The sequence below is a fragment of the Anabrus simplex genome, chromosome 1 (genome assembly GCF_040414725.1).
Source record: "Anabrus simplex isolate iqAnaSimp1 chromosome 1, ASM4041472v1, whole genome shotgun sequence".
Classification (NCBI taxonomy): Eukaryota; Metazoa; Arthropoda; class Insecta; order Orthoptera; family Tettigoniidae; genus Anabrus; species Anabrus simplex.
In genome coordinates, this window is record NC_090265.1 from 1,449,851,964 (window position 1) to 1,449,871,525 (window position 19,562).

General features: G+C 38.7%; 2 protein-coding genes across 2 annotated transcripts in view; one reads left to right on the forward strand and one right to left on the reverse strand.

Moving 5' to 3' along the window:
* Nucleotides 1-460: 460 nt before the first annotated feature.
* On the reverse strand, nt 461-2,176 carry LOC136858416 (BRISC and BRCA1-A complex member 1). Its single transcript, XM_067137940.2, has one exon. It carries the CDS (start codon nt 1,944-1,946, stop codon nt 960-962), a length of 987 nt encoding a protein of 328 aa, XP_066994041.1. The 5' UTR covers nt 1,947-2,176; the 3' UTR covers nt 461-959.
* A 169-nt stretch (nt 2,177-2,345) lies between these two features.
* LOC136858415 (pre-mRNA-processing factor 17) overlaps nt 2,346-19,562 on the forward strand; it is a 167,216-nt gene continuing 149,999 nt past the window's right edge. The window contains exon 1 of the mRNA XM_067137939.2: nt 2,346-2,612. Coding sequence (XP_066994040.1) covers nt 2,460-2,612 — 153 coding nt within the window. The 5' untranslated portion in view covers nt 2,346-2,459. The remainder of the gene's footprint in view (nt 2,613-19,562) is intronic.

The window sequence follows — 19,562 nt, forward strand, 5'->3', positions numbered from 1 at the left end:
ACAGTGGTGTTCAAACCCACTATCTTCCAAATGCAAGCTCACAGCTGTGCACCCTTAACCGCACGACCAACTCTCTCTGTTCACCCATAAGTATCATCTAGAAAGACTTGCTCTAGGTCCCTCCAGAGACCACACAAAACCCAGGCTTTTGCCATGCAGTCTAGTGAGTAGAAATCTATGAGAATATCAAAAGAAAATGTTAGAAACAAAATTCACTGCTATGAAATAAAGAATAAGTGTTACAATAGTACATCAGTGAATCTTACCATAGTGAATTTCTTTAATAATTTTTTAATCTACATTTTTGTTTAAGTTTTCGTGGCATAACTTAGGCTGAAGATTACTGGGAATTTCTATAAATTAAAATTATTGTTTCTTTAAAGACTAGGCGACTACCTACAACTCTTCCTGGTCAATGAGTTAGTAGTTTAAAACAAAAGAGGAAAAACAATGCCTGAAATGCTTTCCATAATTCACAGACAAGGTACTTTATTCCATGCAATATACACAGTATCAGTTTGATCACAGTTAAGTTGATAAGTAGTTGTTTTTTTTTTTTTTTTTTTAGTTCTCAATGTTGACTATTACCTAGAAAGCAAGTCTTGTAGGTTGTTCTACTAAAATAGTTCAATCACAGACATGCACATCGAAATGGATAATGCATTAAGAAGTATCCCTAGTCTAGCCTAATGTTGGTATGAAATATTAACACTATCATAAAGCCTACTCAATTTTCAAATTTCTTTTTAAACAAATATTTTAAAATAAGCACTGGTTTATCAGGTTTAATACAATGAGACAGAAGTTATAAAAGTTACTCAGAATTTCTGATGATATATTACCAGCTATATACTTCACGGTTTTACCCAATAATATATATATATGAAGCTCTCTTCATAAATAAACCTGCAACACAGTTTCTGTATGGTTCTTGGCATAGGCCTACAGCACTAACAAAATTACTGTGGTTCTTGCCATTCAAGTTTATAATGAGCCATTTTCTGCAAAGGTCGCTGCAAAGGATGAGCTAATAATTTTGCCATGGTGTCATGAAGAATAGTGGGCTTTCTTGGAACACCAAACACATATGAAAAACCCTTCTCGTCCAAATCATCCAATACTTTGTAGATTTCCTCACATTTATTATTTTCTGAAGGATCCTCGTGTATATAAAGTGTATCAAGAGTGAAGTACTGAGATGCAGTAAGAAAATCAAATGATTCTCTGCCGTGTTTGAATTCAGGCAAACAGTATGAACGACTATACAGCAAAATAACTCTTACAACATAGGGTGGGGGTGTTATAGAAGGATCTTCGATTACTGGGAGTAAAACATGTCCTTTAATTAAATCAAACAAGGCTGACAAATCAAATGACTTCTGTGGGCATGATTCACTCACATCATCTAATGCTAAAACAATTTCACATGGTTCCCTAGTGAAGTCTCGTAGCCACAAAGCTGAATCACTCTGCAGAACTATCAAAGCAAATTCATGTTTAGCATTAATAATATGTTTACTCTTCATGAATATTTCAGTCACTCGCTTAATCATGCTTAACGGTGTATATTTAGAACCATCGCCTAATTTGAAGGGAGTGTAATCAGGATCTTGAGCAGTGTCAAGACATATTATGATCTTCTCTGGAACATTCACTAAAGGCAGATTTCGGGAAATCATCTTTTCAACATCTTCCAAGACAACTTCGGCTGCATCGTCATTGCTAACGAAATCATCAGCAGGATAACAATTATTTCTGATAATATCATCCGTCTGAGAACTACTAACCAAAGATGCACTAGAGGAAGATCGGGAAATGTCAACGTTATTGGGTGTGCCACTAGAATGGATAGACACATGCGCAGATTTTGCCTCCACGCCGTTTTCACTGTCTTCTTCACTATCGTCCGTTTCACGGATAGTAATGCAATTATTATCATTTTCCATCCTGAGTCAGAATATCACAAGTCGTCGCGGATCACATGCACAGGCACTGCTACTCTCAAAATATATGGATTCAAAGGCTGCCACGTACTAAATGTATCTGTTTTCCCTCTCGCAGATATGTTTTACAATAAGTAAAGAATTGTACTCAGAAACCTCTTCGAAACAACACTTTCCAGATCAAAGGGAAATTCCAGATCTGCGTGACAGACAAGCACCGCAGACAAGACATGTGTCCAAAGAATGTGTGTGTGGTGGGCGGTATCAATGAAGTTAAACCATCCCAAACCATCCTGTAACACCGGGAGACCCGTCCGTTGTTCATGATTGTATGGGTAGAGTGAAATATCTTTCCGTCTGTTGTTATTCCAAATCTGTCATGGCCAATGTTGTGGATGTTAATAGTGTAGCTGGACTGTAATATGCAGTAATATGAGTTGAACTGTTAATACATGAATGTTATTGTCCAAGTATAGGTTTTAGGTTTGATTTTTATACCATTTTCTACCGATTACAATGCTTGAAATACAGCAATATGGCAGTAGCGATGACGAATCGCTTAAAGGCGAGGAGATAACCTCACATTTGAAACCCTTGGAACATGGGAACACTGTATCAACTCTTCAGAGTAAGATGCAAGTTTGTGCCGCTCCTAGTGTTGTTCCTTTGGTAAGTTGCTATTTATCTTATCAATTGTTTAAATGCAAGCACTGTGACAACCTCAAGCCTAAATGTTTAAAGTTTTCATACCCTCTCCAAAGAAGAAGAAATTGCGCACAAATGTGCATTATATTTTAGAGTAATCCAATAAGTAAATTGTTCTTTTACTGCATTCACTTAAATGGTATCGATCACATTGTTTGTTACATAACACACACACACACACACACGTACTGTACTGTACTGTACAGATGGGTCATGAAAACCAGGTCGTAAGCACAGTTTGTGATGGAAACCGTGTATGGTCAGTCTGTTCAGAGCACTCCTCACTTCGTTGTTCGGCCCAGTCCAGCTTCGATTAACCATTGCGACCGTCCTGTAGAATTCAAAGTCAATTTCCGCTCGTTTTCTTAGTCTAATTTGAAGTAGTTCCTGTTCTTGTCGTGTGGAGGGTAATTGTAGTCTCATTCTTATGTCTTTCATAAGGAAGGTTTCTCTGGCTAGCTCATAAGCAAGTCTTGATGGTGACATTTTAGAAATACCTAAAATTCTTTTTAAGAATCTAGCCTTGACATTCTCAATAACTCTAAGGTCAGATAGAATTAGATGTTCCCAAATTAGCTCCAAACATTGTTAGGACCCAACAACAGAGGAGTTTTGTTGAGTATTGTCTGATATGCCATTATTCATAATCTCCACCGTATCCTGCCCTTTTTTTAAATTCTCTTTGATCAAGATAACCGTAAAATCAGGTTGTGGTAAAGGATTTTCATAAAAGGAGTGATTTTGTTTCTTCAGTATCTGTTTGAAGTATTCGTTGTGATCATATAAGTGCTAATAAGTTGGTGGAAGTGTTATTTTAGAGTAGGCTAGATTAATAATTTTCTAGTTAATTTTTAACCAGTAAAACTTGGGGATCTTGGTAGTTATAAGTTCTAAGGATAAAAAGCAGTAACTGCTCTTGCATGGAATAAAACAAGTGTACATTTCATAGCTTACGTCACCAGATAGCGTCAGACATTCGCGTGAGAGTGTTGGTAATATCATAAGTATATGGTGTGTGAAACAATTCACATCTATTTAAACTAGTTCATGAGTGTATAGAGAGCTACTTTATTTGAGGTCCAAAAAAAGAATTCAGGAGTGACGACAGAAATTCATCTGGTAAAGCTAGTCAAGAAATGAGTGACAGGCACACCCAACAGATGTCGATGACTGGTGAGAAAATCGTCAAGCATCAGGATGAATGTCCTGTATTTGAGAAAAAAGTAGAAGAAAATGACACAGCAGTATTATGTGATGAATTATGCCAAAGATGGCATCACTTGATATGCGCAGAACTCCAACAAGGCCAATTCAACGCGCTAAAGAATACAAATAAGAGGAAATCAAAACTGCTGTGGGTCTGTTACGACTGTGAGCAAGATTTCATCCTATACAAAGCAGGAAAAGCATGCAAACAGTCATAGAAGACTTTCAGAGATGAATCAGAAGATGGGAGAATTGGCGGAAGCAATGGAGAAGCTAACAGCGGAACATTACACAAGAAAACAAGATAAAACCAAGACCGCAAAAAAAACCACAGATATCCAAACAATACAAGAGAAAGCCAAACAAGATGTAAGACAGTCTGTAATAGAGGAGACACAAAGCCAATCAAAGAAAACATACACGGTAAAACAAATAACAACTCTGACACAACAAGAGATTTATATCAGGCATAGAAGAGCCAGCGAAGGAGACACCAGACCCCAAAGTGAAAATAAAACGACTGAACAAAAATTACAGACGTCCGAAACCCCATGGACAGAGGCAGTGAAAAAGAAGAAAAATCGACAACTCAAATTCACAGGTACATAACTGAAAACAATGAGAACATTCTAAAAGCCGGGGAACGTACCACCTGGATATATGTAGGGTGACTGCACTCCTCTACAACAACAGAGAACATAAAATATTATTTGAGAAACATACCTGGAAAGGTAGAATGCGAACAACTAGAAACATTAGGTTCAAATAAAGCATTTAAAGTGGGGATCACTTTTGGAGAATTAGAGAAGGTAGGAAAACCAGAGTTCTGGCTAGAGGGTGCTAGTAAGACCATTTCTTTTTCGAGGCCACCGAACCGGGATAAGGCTTGAATAAAAAGTCCTCAATAAACATGAAGATCCTCCTCTCGAACACTGAAGGATTAAAAAATGCCTTAGACTTTTCCCCAAAAAGCATAATAGAGAATATGGACATCTTGATTGCCACTGAAACTTTCCTCTTGGAACCGATAACTTTGCATGGTTTTTACGGACACCATCAATGTGCTGTACCAGCAGCAGGAAAACCAGCTGGAGGAGTAACCTGTTTCCTCAAGGCAACAGTAGGACATGTGAAGAGAGTGCTCAAAAAAAGAAAATGCTATTATCATTAAAACACACTATATCACTGTTATAGGAATTTACATGTCTCCTGATAAATCAACAGAAGATGCATCAGAAGCAATTCTAAGTGCGATAGAAGAGACATCAGAAGAAGAAAATGTGATAATCGCTGGCAATCTCAATTGTAGGATCGATCAATCAAACTCCAAATCTGAAATGCTTATCGACTCTGTAAGGGAAGAAGGTTTTCAATTGATCAACAAGAAAGAACTAGAAATGTACTTCGCACTCAATGGAACCAGCACAATAAACTTGGTTTCCTATAAAGGAAAAACCGTCGCTTAAGTGCGGCCAGTATCCAGTAATCGGGAGATAGTGGGTTCAAGCCCCACTGTTGACAGCCCTGAAGATGGTTTTCCGTAGTTTCCCATTTTCACACCAGGCAAATGCCGGGGCTGTACCTTAATTAAGGCCACGGCCGCTTCCTTCCACTTCCTAGGCCTTTCCTCTCCCATCGTCGCCATAAGACATATCTGTGTCGGTGCGACGTAAAGCAAATAGCATCATCATAAAGGAGAAACGATAAAAGTAAAGAAGCAGGTAAGCCTATGGACGTCAGAAGCAGCCCCCATCAGAAAACACATTCCAATACTAACGGAAATAGAACTAAGAGGAACATCGAAAACCTATATCAGTACAACAGATGATACAAAACTTTCAAGACTGCTCAATATAGACATAATAAAGAACTCGGAAGAAATTGAGAAAGCAAGGAATCTAATACATCAGGGTCAAATGAACGAGGCAGTGAATGCAGCGACATCCCTAATAGAGAGAGCCACCTTTTCGATAAAGAAACGAAGAGCCCAAATATGGTTTGATAACGAATGCTATGTCAAAAGAAAGATCACGCTACAAACTCTTCACACAGCTAGAACAACAGAGAATGCTGAAGATTTGAAGATCTACGTGGCAAGGAGAAAAGAATACAGAACACTGTTGAGATACAAGAGAGCTGCTCATATTGAACCTCTGGCCAAGAACCTTATATCGGAAGCTAAAACAGACCCTTTTGCTGTCCTGCAAAGAAAACAATCTGTGAAAAATCACAGAAATACCCATGGAAAGTTGGGAAAAACATTTCACAACAGTGCTCAACAGAGAAAATAAAGAAAGAACGATAATACGATTACCAAACAACATCTACACTCAGCTTTGAAATAACAAGAGAAAAAATAAAACAATCAATGCCGGGAAAACCAAAGAGCAGCAGGACCAGACAAAATTTATATAGAACACTTAAAAGCAACACAATTTGACCTCCTTCCAATATGAACAGAATTGTTTAATTACTGCCTATGGACAGCAACAATCCCAGATGCATGGAGAACTGCAACCCTGAAAATGCTATATAAAGGAAAAGGAAGCACTGACAACCCAAGTTCCTATAGAGCAATAGTATTGGGAAGTAATGTGTACAAATTGTACACAAAGATAATCATCTCACTGAAATAGTTGATTCACTCATTCCGGAATGCCAATTCGGATTCCAGAAAGGAAGGAGTACAACTCAAGCAGTGGAATTTCTCAAAAATAAAAATAGAAGAAGCCCTAGTAGAAGAAATGAGAAATACTACGTTGTTTTCGTGGACTTCATCGACAGGGACTTACTGAAATTAAAACTGAGGAAGTTAATCGGAAATCACGATCTTGGAAACATTATAGACACGATCTTAGACTACAATCTTTTGGAAATAAATGACGGTATAACCACATCTAAAAAATTGCTGCAAATGAATGGAAACCGTCTAAGTCCATTTCTATTCAGTGTTATGACTGCAGACACAACAAACATTATAGAAGACATGCCATCGACCTAGCTGATAATGTATGCCGATGATATGGCCATAGGATCCATATCCAAAGAGGGCCTCCAAAAATCCCGGACAAGGCTAAAGGATTGGGCCATGGAAAACAAACTAATGATAAACCAAAAGAAAACTGTGCAAGTGGTTTTCAGAAGAGGAGGAAAAGTGGCTAAAGACATAGCTTTAAAAATTTAGGGAACGGACTGCTGGAAATTGTGAACAAATTTAAATATCTGGGAATCATACTCCAACCAACAATGACTTCCTTCAGCAATCATATTAAAGACTAGCTGATGTACCCGTGCTTTGCTACGGGATTCTCTGAAAGACTGACTTGGTGGTTTTCCTAACTGAATTCAACATAGGTCATTACAAAAACTTCGGTAGGAATGTAGCGATTGAAAGCAACGTTATGATATAAAATACTCGATCATATGAAAAACCGCACAATTTCTCACTTTCAACGAACAGTACTACGGTGCTGATCTAACAGTCCAAAGTTCCAGAGCTGGAATAGCCAGGTCGCAAACTGTCGTGAACACTCCTCTGTCATTATTCCGTTAAATATGCACACTACTCATTCCAATCAGTGGCTCAGAGTAGGGATTGTATAGCTCGAATACTATGATGAACCAGTGTGTTACGTACCAGATATATCAGAGAATGTATGAACCATAGGAATGGCATGCTAAAGAATAAAATTATCTTACACCCCAGCTACTTCCCACCAATATACAGGCAGGCTGTTACAGTCGGTATGCCCAGGCGAGTTGGCCGTGTGGTTAGGGGCGCGCAGCTATGAGCTTGCATCTGGGAGATAGTGGATTCGAACCCCACTGCCGGCAACACTGAACATGGTATTCGGGAGATGGTGGGTTCGAGCCCCACTGTCGGCAGCCCTGACGATGGTTTTCCGTGGTTTCCCATTTTCACACCGGGCAAATGCCGGGACTGTACCTTAATTAAAGCCACGGCCGCTTCCTTCCACTTCCTAGACATTTCCTATCCCATCGTCGCCATAAGACATATCTGTGTCGGTGCGACGTTAAGCAAAAAAAAGGTGGTATTCCGTGGTTTTCCATTGTCACACCAGGCTGTACCTTAAAGCCAAGGCCGCTTCCTTCACACCACTATTCATTTCCTATCCCATCGTCGCCATAAGACCTACCTGTGTCGGTGCGACGTCAAGCAAATTTTAAAAAAACCTCGGTACGCTGCAGTAATCCTATCTATCGGAGATGAGAGGAAACAGAAGACAAAAAGTACATCACAACAACCAATGGTCAATGTAGTGTTATTGTTGATAACGTTTATGAGCTTTCTACATTGCAGGCCTTCACATTAGTTTTCTTTCGACTCTGCGATATTAGGGTGTCCTACAAAATTATTTATATCGTAGATTGTAGTTCCTTATTCTCAGACTATACACACCGATTTTCACTAAATTCTCTTTACCCATTTTCTCGTGACTCGAAGCTGATATGGACTTAGTAACAAAAATCCAAATCATGAATATCTCCGATTATATGCGGTACGGAAACAATGTATAAGACATAAGTGATCGGAAATTTAATAACTTCTTACATAACTACTACTAACTTACGACATATACCGAGCTCGATAGCTGCAGTCGCTTAATTGCGGCCAGTGTCCAGTAATCGGGAGATAGTGGGTTCGAGCCCCACTGTCGGCAGCCCTGAAGATGGTTTTCCGTGGTTTCCCATATTCACACCAGGCAAATGCCGGGGCTGTACCTTAATTAAGGCCACGGCCGCTTCCTTCCAATTCCCAGGCCTTTCCTATCCGATCGTCGCCGTAAGATATATCTGTGTCGGTGCGACGTAAAGCAAAATTGCAAAAAAAAAAAAAAAAAAAAAAAAAAAAAAAAAAAAAAAAAAAAAAACTTACGACATAACTAAAGTTAGGTTAGTTATGTAGTATTTATCGATACGACCACTAATAACATAACTTATTTGAGAATTACATTTCAGACCTTCCCCTAAACTACCATTTCACTCAGCGTGAATAAAATAATTTGTAGCGTAGATTGCAGTGGTTCATCACCCGTCATTACATACCGATTTTCATTAAATTCTCCTCAGCCGTTTTATCGTGATGCGTGTACATACATACAGACAGACAGAAATTACGGAAAAGTAAAAAATGCATTTCGTTGTCACTGTGGACATGACCGATACAGAAATACCATTGTTTTCAAATTCTCAGTAATGTACAAACAAAACTCTTATTTTATATATATAGATTTATCGATACGACCACTAATAACATAAATAACTTATTTGAGTATTACATTTCAGGCCTTCCCCTAAACTACCATTTCACTCAGCGTGAATAAAATAATTTATAGCCGAGCTTGTAGTGGTTCATCACCCGACATTACATACCGATTTTCATTAAATTCTCTTCAGCCGTATTCTATTGATGCGTGTACAATCATACATACATACGTACAGACAGACAGACAGACAGACAGAAATAACGGAAAAGTAAAAAATGCATTTCCTTGTTACTGTGAACATGACAGATACAGAAATACAATTCTTTTCAAATTCTGAGCAATGTGCAGGCAAAACACATATTTTATATATAGATTACATTTCAGGCCTTCCCCTAAACTACCATTTCACTCAGCGTGATTAAAATAATTTATAGCCTAGATTATAGCAACCTATTTCCCGACTTTCCATACCAATTTTCGTGAAGATACGACCACTAATAAAAATAAATATTTGACAATTAAATTTTAGGCCTTCCCCTAAACTACCATTTTTCTCAGCGTGTATAGCCTATATTGTAGCGACATATTTTCCATCTTTGTCTAGCGATTTTCATTAAGACACGACCACTAATAAACATAAATATTTGAGAATTAAATTTCAGGCCTTCCCCTAAACTACCATTTTACCTAGCGTGATTAAAATAATTTATAGCCTAGATTGTAGCGGTTCATCACCCGACTTTACATTCCGATTTTCATAAAATTCTCTTCAGCCATTTTCTCGTGATGCGTGTACATACAGACAGACAGACAGAAATTACGGAAAAGTAAAAAATGCATTTTCTTGTTACTGTGGACATGACCGATACAGAAATATCATTCTTTTCAAATTCTGAGCAATGTGCAGACAAAACTCTTATTTTATATATATAGATTACATTTCAGGCCTTCCCCTGAACTACCATTTCACTCAGCGTGATTAAAATAATTTACAGCCTAGATTGTAGCGGTTCATCACCCGACTTTACATTCCGATTTTCATAAAATTCTCTTCAGCCGTTTTCTCGTGATGTATGTACATACAGACAGACAGACAGAAATTACGAAAAAGTAAAAAATGCATTTTCTTGTTACTGTGGACATGACCGATACAGAAATATCATTCTTTTGAAATTCTGAGCAATGTACAGACAAAACTCTTATTTTATATATACAGTATATAGATTTATCGATACGACCACTAATAACATAACTTTTTTGAGAATTACATTTCAGGCCTTCCCCTAAACTACCATTTCACTCAGCGTGAACAAAATAATTTATAGCCGAGCTTGTAGTGGTTCATCACCCGACATTACATACCGATTTTCATTAAATTCTCTTCAGCCGTATTCTATTGATGCGTGTACAAACATACATACAGACAGACAGAAATAACGGAAAAGTAAAAATGCGTTTCCTTGTTACTGTGGACATGACAGATACAGAAATACCATTCATTTCAAATTTTGAGCAATGTACAGGCAAAACACTTATTTTATATATAGATTACATTTCAGGCCTTCCCCTAAACTACCATTTCACTCAGCGTGATTAAAATAATTTATAGCCTAGATTATAGCGACCTATTTTCCGACTTTGCATACCAATTTTCGTGAAGATACGACCACTAATAAAATAAATATTTGACAATTAAATTTTAGGCCTTCCCCTAAACTACCATTTTTCTCAGCGTGTATAGCCTATATTGTAGCAACTTATTTTCCATCTTTGTCTAGCGATTTTCATTAAGACACGACCACTAATAACATAAATATTTGAGAATTAAATTTTGAAGGCCTTCCCCTAAACTACCATTTCACTCAGCGTGATTAAAATAATTTATAGCCTAGATTGTAGCGGTTCATCACCCGACTTTACATTCCGATTTTCATGAAATTCTCTTCAGCCGTTTTCTCGTGATGCGTGTACATACAGACAGACAGAACAACAGACAGACAGAAATTACGGAAAAGTAAAAAATGCATTTTCTTGTTACTGTGGACATGACCGATACAGAAATATCATTCTTTTCAAATTCTGAGCAATGTACAGACAAAACTCTTATTATATATATATATATAGATAGAACATCAGCAGCAATCAAAGCCATGTACAGTGTATAAAATTTATAAGAAGCATATCAATCGAAACAGCAATGGCACTCTTCCGGACTGTGATTACCCGTATCGCCACCTATGGAATTGGCATCGTATAGGAGAAATTAGCAGCAAATGACCTGTTAAGAATTGAAAAAGTGAAGGCGAGATATCTCAAAAGAGCAACCGGGGTAGGGATTTCCGCTCTATCAAGATTGGTATACCAACTCACAAAGGAGATTTTCTTCATTGCGGACATACGTCTCAGCCTACTACTACCAGCTACCCACCAATATCAGGAAGCGCATCGGATGCTGTCAGAGAAATCAAAGGAAATCGACCCCGAGTTTTTTTTTTTTTTTTGCTAGTGGCTTTACGTCGCACCGACACAGATAGGTCTTATGGCGACGATGGGATAGGAAAGGCCTAGGAGTGGGAAGGAAGCGGCCGTGGCCTTAATTAAGGTACAGCCCCAGCATTTGCCTGGTGTGAAAATGGGAAACCACGGAAAACCATTTTCAGGGCTGCCGATAGTGGGATTCGAACCTACTATCTCCCGGATGCAAGCTCACATCCGCGCGCCTCTACGCGCACGGCCAACTCGCCCGGTCCCGAGTTTTTTGCTACGGACGCAATGATAGAGCGAAATTGGACCAAAGAGCTTCAGGAGCAAAGATGTGATAACCAGATATGCAATCCACGGTTTCCATCATAAGATTTGCACAATGAAGATTTTTCACTTCCCGAATAAAGACTGTGTCTGCTCTTTGTGTGGGAACAGATGTGAACAATATCATCTCCTAAAGTGCAAAAACAGAACGAAACCTGTGACTCAGTATAGCATAGACTGATCTTAGATACACTTTATATTCTTTTGAGTGATCCGTATTACTATTAGTTTATAAATTAGCTCCAAACCGTATGTCAGGGCTGGTAGAACCTTTGCATAGAACAGTGTCATGGCTGTATTTAGAGACAGTTTAGTGGGTTCCTTCAGATCATACATATTTCTGATGGCTGCCAATGACCTTTCTCTTACATAAATTCTAAAAGAAGTAGAAGAGGGCTGGAGCGTAATCCCCAAGTATTTGAATGAATTCACAACTTCCAGGGCTGTTTCACTGCTTGTTATCCTGTCATTTTCTGCTATTCTCCCTCCTTTCCGGAAAACTATCTGGACTGTTTTCTTTCTATTGATTATGAGACTATTCATGTTGGCAGTTTTTCAAGTTTTGCAATCTATACAACTTTGCCCTTACTGGTGGGACCTAGTGTTTACAGTGCACTATGTCTTCTGGTATGGGCTAGAGCATTCTTGTTACTTTCATTTATCTGTCTCAGCTTTATCCTTGGCTTTGACAAAATGAAAGTGACTGAGGTATGAGTGATGCTAGTAATGCCATTCCTTCTGCAGCCAGTCCCTGCTATGAATGGTGTGAAAATATTGCTCATAGGGTCGGTTGGTGCATGCATTTCAGTGGGCTTGGCAGACTGATATGTAATAGCAACTTCTGGCTCAGTGAGGAAAGCAACGGGAAACTACCTCACTCCTCATTTCCCTAGTACGCCTCTTCAGTGATGCCTAGGCCATCTATGACAGCTGATGGCGGAGCTGTTGAGGATCCAACCAGCCTTCGGGCTGAGGACTAAACATACACACACACACAACACAGTTACGGTAAAGAAGCTGACCAGCGCCATTTCGCTTGTAGGCGTTATGGAATGTTATTAGATATATTCATTAGGGTACAAGGAGTAAGTTGGCCGTGTGGTTAGGGGCGCACAGCTGTGAGCTTGCATTCGGGAGATAGTGGGTTCGCACACCCCTGTTGGCAGCCCTGACGATGGTTTTTCCACAGTTTCCTACGTTCACACCAGGAAAATGCTGGGGTTTTACCTTAATTAAGGCCATGGCCGCTTTCTTCCCACTTCTAGCCCGTTTTGATCCCATCATCGCTATATGACCTATCTGTGTCTGTGTGACATAAAGCTAATCGGGCAAAAAAAAGAATTAGAGAATGAGCATTGTACCACTGTCATATCTTTAAGTGACTTTCTGAATCTTTGATGATCCAGTTGAGGTTCTCCTTTCTTAGTGCTTTAGAGGGTGATAGTGGTGATTATTGTTTTAAGAGGAAGTACAACCAGGCAACCATTATGCTTGAGAGAACAAAATTATTGTCATCAAAGGACTTTGTGCAAGGCTTGAAGCTGTGGGCTTCATTTGTGAGTGCTCTAATGGTTGCAGGATTGATAAACTGGACAGTACAGTTAATAGGCTACCATTCCTCAGTGTCTTGAGAGTGAACGTCTAAAATTATGTATTGAAATGATTTGATTAAATATGTACCTATGTATAAACACTATTTTTTGGTATTGTCAGTATCAGGGTGAATCTTGAATACTTGGACAAATGGTGGGGACATGTTCCTCACACCAAAGGAAAGGAAAAATATCCCGTAATCATACACCCAGAAGTGCTTCTTGTAGGAAATCATCATCTTCCTTCCAAGTATTGAGCCATGTGTCCCGTTACGGTCTTGCATTTTCCCGACATCTCTTCATCGAATGTCCTACAGATCTTTTTCGTCTGGGTTGGTATTGAAGAATCTCTTTGGCAATCCACCAGGTTCCATCCTTTGTATATGACGTTTCCAGCTTTCCTGACAACTGAAGAAGTAGTCAGTTATTGGTTGTACTTTCAGTTCTTTTAGCACGTCTTCATTCTTTTTATGGCCCCATTTTGTATACCCTGCTTTACGACGCATGAATGTTATTTCTCATGCTGTAATTCAAAACAAGTCTTGAGATCTTTATATCCATGCCTCACATCCATAGCAAAGTGTTGGTTTAGCTAGGGTATTATAAAGGTGCAGTCGAGTATGTTTTTAAACAAGTGATGGTTTCATGATGTTGTTTATTATTCCTGTAGTTTTTGTTTTGCTGTTATATCTAATTCTGTTTGGTATGATAAGTTGTACCTGAGATAATTGAACACATTTACTCTTTCCAATGTTGTATGATCTAAACATATTTTACTACAAATCGGTTCTCTTCCCTTGAAGGCAATTATTTTTGTCTTTTCTGCTGAAATAATCATTTTAAAATCAAAGGAAACATTTCTTAGATTGAAAACTGATCTTTGTAGGTCATCTTCCATCGTAGCCAACAATGCAACATCATCAGCATGTAATATGGCGGCTAGGTGTTCAAGGCATCTATTTATTGCTATTGATCCATGGCATTCTTGTTTCCAAGTTTCCATTATTGCATTCATGCTGCTGCTTGAGTCATCAGTCCATAGACTGGTTTGATGCAGCTCTCCATGCCACCTGATCCTCTGCTAACCTTTTCATTTCAACTTAACTGCTGCATCCTACATCTCTCTAATCTGCTTGTCATATTGATACCTTGGTCTACCCCTACCATTCTTACCACCTACACTTCCTTCAAAAACCAAGTGAACAAGTCCTGGGTGTCTTAAGATGTGTCCTATCATTCTATCCCTTCTTCTCATCAAATCTAGCCAAATCGATCTCCTCTCGCCAATTCGATTCAGTATCTCTTCATTTGTAATTCAATCTATCCATCTCACCTACAGCATTCTTCTGTAACACCACATTTCAAAAGCTTCTATTCTCTTTCTTTCTGAGCTAGTTAAGTCTTCAAAAACATCTTTCTAATACCTATATCAATGTTTGAGGTGAGGAAAGTTCTTTTCTTAAGAAAGCTCTTCCTTGCTTGTGCTAATCTGCATTTTATGTCCTCCTTACTTCTGCCATCGTTAGTTATTTTACTACCGAAGTAACAATATTCATCTACTTCCTTTAAGACTTCATTTCCTAAATTAATATTTCCTGCATCACCTGCCTTTGTTGGACTGCACTCCATTACTTTTGTTTTGGACTTATTTATTTTTATCTTGTACTCCTTACCCAAGACTTCGTCCAAACCATTCAGCAGCTTCTTGAGATCTTCTGCAGTCTCAGATAAAATAACAATATCATCGGCAAATCTCAAGGTTTTGATTTCCTCTCCTTGGATTGTGATTCCCTTTCCAAATTCCTCTTTGATTTCCTTTACTGCCTGTTCTATGTAAACATTGAAAAGGAGTGGAGACAAACTGCAGCCTTGCCTCACTCCTTTCTGGATTGCTGCTTTGTTTTCAAAGCCCTCGATTCTTATCACTGCAGACTGATTTTTATACAGATTGTAGATAATTCTTCGTTCTCAGTATCTGATCCCAGTCACCTTCAGAATCTTAAATAGCTTGGTCCAATCAACATTATTGAATGCCCTTTCTGGATCTACGAATGCCATGTACGTGGGCTTGTCCTTCTTGATTCGATCCTCTAAGATCAGACGTAATGTCAGGATTGCTTCATGTGTTCCTACATTTCTTCTGAAGCCAAATTGATCTTCTCCCAACTCAGCTTCAACTTGTTTTTCCATTCTACTGTAAATAATACGTGTTAAAATTTTGCAGGCATGAGATACTATACTAATGGTGCGATAGTTTTCACACCTGTCAGCGCCGGCTTTCTTGGGAATAGGTATAACATCATTCCGCTGAAAATCGGATGGAACTTCTCCTGTCTTATACATCATACACACTAAAAGGAATAGCCTTGCCTTGCTGGTTTCTCCTAAGGCAGTCAGTAATTCAGAGGGAATGTCATCAATTCCAGGTGCCTTGTTCCTATTTAGATCGCTCACAGCTCTGTCAAAACTCTGACCTCAAAATTGGGTCTCCCATTTCATCAGCATCAACAGCCTCTTCTTGTTCCAGAACCAAATTATCTACATCTTCACCTTGATACAACTGTTGGATATGTTCCTGCCATCTTTCTGCTTTGTCTTGTTTCCCTAGAAGTGGCTTTCCATCTGAGCTCTTAATATTCATACACCTAGATTTCCTTTCTTCAAAGGTTTCCTTGATTTTCCTGTATGCAGCTTGTACCTTTCCTAGGACCATACAACCTTCGACATCCTTGCACTTCTCCCTCAGCCAGTTTTCCTTAGCTACCTTGCACTTTCTATCCAATTTATTCCTTAATTGCCTTTATTCTTTTCTGCCCTTTTCATTTCTAGCATTCTTGTATTTTCGTCGTTCATCAATCAGGTCTAGTATCTCCTGAGTTATCCACTGATTCTTAGTTGATCTTTTCTTCCTTCCTAACATTTCTTCAGCAGCCCTACTGACTTCATTTTTCATGACTATCCACTCCTCCTCTATAGTGTTTCCTTCAGCCTTTTCATTTAGTCCTTGTGCAACATGTTCCTTGAAACAATCCCTCGCACTTTTTTCTTTCAACTTGTCTAGATCCCATCTTTTTGCATTCTTTCCTTTCTTCAATTTCTTCAGCTTCAGATGGCATTTCATGACCAACAAGTTGTGGTCAGAGTCCACGGCTGCTCCTGGGAAAATTTTGCAATCCAACACCCGGTTTCTGAATCTCTGCCTAATCATAATGAAGTCTATTTGATACCTTCCAATGTCCCCAGGTCTCATCCACGTATAAAGCCGTCGTATGTGGTGTTTGAACCAAGTATTGGCAAGGACTAAATTATGATCAGTGCAGAATTCAACCGGCCGACTTTCTCTTTTGTTCCTTTGTCCCAATCCAAATTCTCCTACTGTATTACCTTCTCTTCCTTGGCCTATCACTGCGTTCCAGTCTCCCATCACAATCAAATCTTCGTCACCTCTTACATATTGTATTAAATCTTCTATCTCTTCATATGTTTTTTCGGTTTCCTCATCATCTGCTGAGCTAGTAGGCATATAGACCTGCGCTATTGTGGTGGACATTGGTTTGGTGTCTATCTTGACGACAATAATTCTTTCACTATGCTGGTCGTAGTAGCTTACCCGCTGCCCTATTTTCTTTTTCATTATTAAACCAACTCCTTCATTTCCTCTGTTTGATTTTGTATTGATAATTCGGTAGTCGCCTGACAAAAAATCCTGTTCTTCCTGCCAACGTACTTCACTTATACCAACTACATCTAACTTTAGTCTATTCATCTCCCTTTTCAGATTCTCTAATCTACCACAACGATTCAAACTTCTAACATTCCACGCTCCGACTCGCAGAATGTCATTATCCATCTTCCTGTTGATCGCCCCTCTCGTGGAGTCCCCACCCGGAGATCCGAATGGGGGACTAGTTTACCTCCGGAATATTTTACCCGGGAGGAAGCCATCATCAGTACATCATTTATACAGAGAGAGCTGCATGTCCTTGGGAGTTAGTTACGGCTGTAGTTTCCCGTTGATATATTATAAAAAGTAGAGGGGAGAGTCCGCAGCCTTTTTTACACCACCACTTATTGATTTCCACTTGATCTGGTTTTTGCTCAATTTTACGGAAATGACATTGGATTTGTAGATGTTGTAGATATTGTTAATAATGTGTTGAGAGACATTGTCTTGTTTTAGAATTTTAAGCCTTTTTTTTTCTTTTTACTCGATTAAAGGCCTTTTTAAAGTCCACAAAAAATTCAATGTGTGTTTTCAAATTCAATTCTCTACATTTTCCTATTAACCCGCTAGTGGTCGCTAGGATGAGGGTAATGTTAAAAATTAAATAATAGAAAAGGAGGTTCAACCTATTCAATACTTAAAAGAAGGAAATGCAGTAATCACATTCCTATTTAAATGGATGAGGGTAACGCGAGTGGTCGCATGTGGAGAAAAATGTTTACATAGTAATTACCAAACTTTCAAGCGTAAATGTATTAACACACTAAATGAACATAAGAGTAAATCTGAAATGGTTATCAAGAACACTAAAAGTTACAAATAAAATTACAAATAGTAATAAATCGCAAATGGTTATAACTGTGCCTGGAAAAAACAATTTCCAACTTTCTAAAACAGTGTGTGCATCTTTCGCAATGCCCTTTACACAAGGAGGATGAGTTACTATATTTTAAGCACAAGTACGTGAGCATGGATTTCTTCTTGGTGGGTGTCAACCCCACTTTGTCACCTTATCTTTTCCTATATAAACATTGTCACTAAACATGAAATTCTCATTTACCTCCAACATACAGTAGGTTGTTCGCCAGCTACAGATTGCTCTCTAGGTTTGGTTCCATCAGCACGTTCTGCTCTCTCGGACTGTTCAGTATCTGTTTTATGTTCACTTGTTCACTTTCACAGTCCAAGTCACTGTTCTCGCCCTTGAGTTAATCACTAGGAATTTCGTCAAACCGAGCTAAAATGTCACAACTTGAAGCCATCGTCACGCACTAATTACACAACACATTAATACAATAAGATGCAAAGAATGAAACAACGTACATCAATAACAAATCTATAATACACACAGAAATTAGCGCCAACGTGACTGGTCACGCATGAAGCAAAATGCACACTGTTGATGGTCGCTGATAATTCCTCCCTCCCTGTCCCTTCTCAAGGACACAGATGTACATTTCAGTGCATTCGTCCCTCTCTCAAAACTGGAGTGTGAAGGTACAAAAAGACCCAAGTTAAAAAAAACAGATGATTTTCAATGACTGTGAGCATTTTGCTCATATAGCGACCACTAGCGGGTTAATATCTTCATAATGAAATATGCTTCAGTGCAAGCATCGTTCTCCAGGGTAGAAGTGGCTGTTAACCTTGTGTGCCGAAGACAAGAGGAAAACACTGCATAAGCTAATTCCCAAGAAAAGCAGAAATGGATAGAAACTTGAGTGAAACTTTAAATACTGATCAATGACTATAGAATCCAAGATCTGGCAGGGGAAGAGATAACTGTACTGTCTCTGAGGTTGTCATCCAATGAAATCCTTGTAGGAAAGTGTGTGATATGTTTAAGTTAGGGACTTGGAATGTGGAAATGTTGTGAAGAATGGAAATACTGGAAGAAATCAAAATTGCTATACAAGAAATAGCCCTTGACATTTTAGGAATATGTGTGACAAGGTCATCAGGAAATGGTTACATCTGTTCAGATGGATTTAGAGTAAATTCACAGTGGAAATGAACAGCTGGGCATGATTGGAATCAGTATTGTCTTGCAAAGAAAATGGTCCAACAATGTGATCAACACATATCATGTGACAGATGACAATCAAAGTGTAAAGTCAGCCCGGTTGATCTGGTGATTATTCAGATAAACTGCCCAACATCCAACACTTGCAATGAAGAGGTAGAGGTGGTCTATGAATAAATTGAAAGTTTGTTAGAGCTAGTAGAAAATAAAGATCTTCTGTTTCTTCAGCATTTGTCCCTCCTGGTGGCGGAATTCACTACATGGACTCGTCTCTATTTAGTTCTGTCCTGGGCCATGTCAGGGTGGAGATTGACACTCTTCAGAACTTTGCGA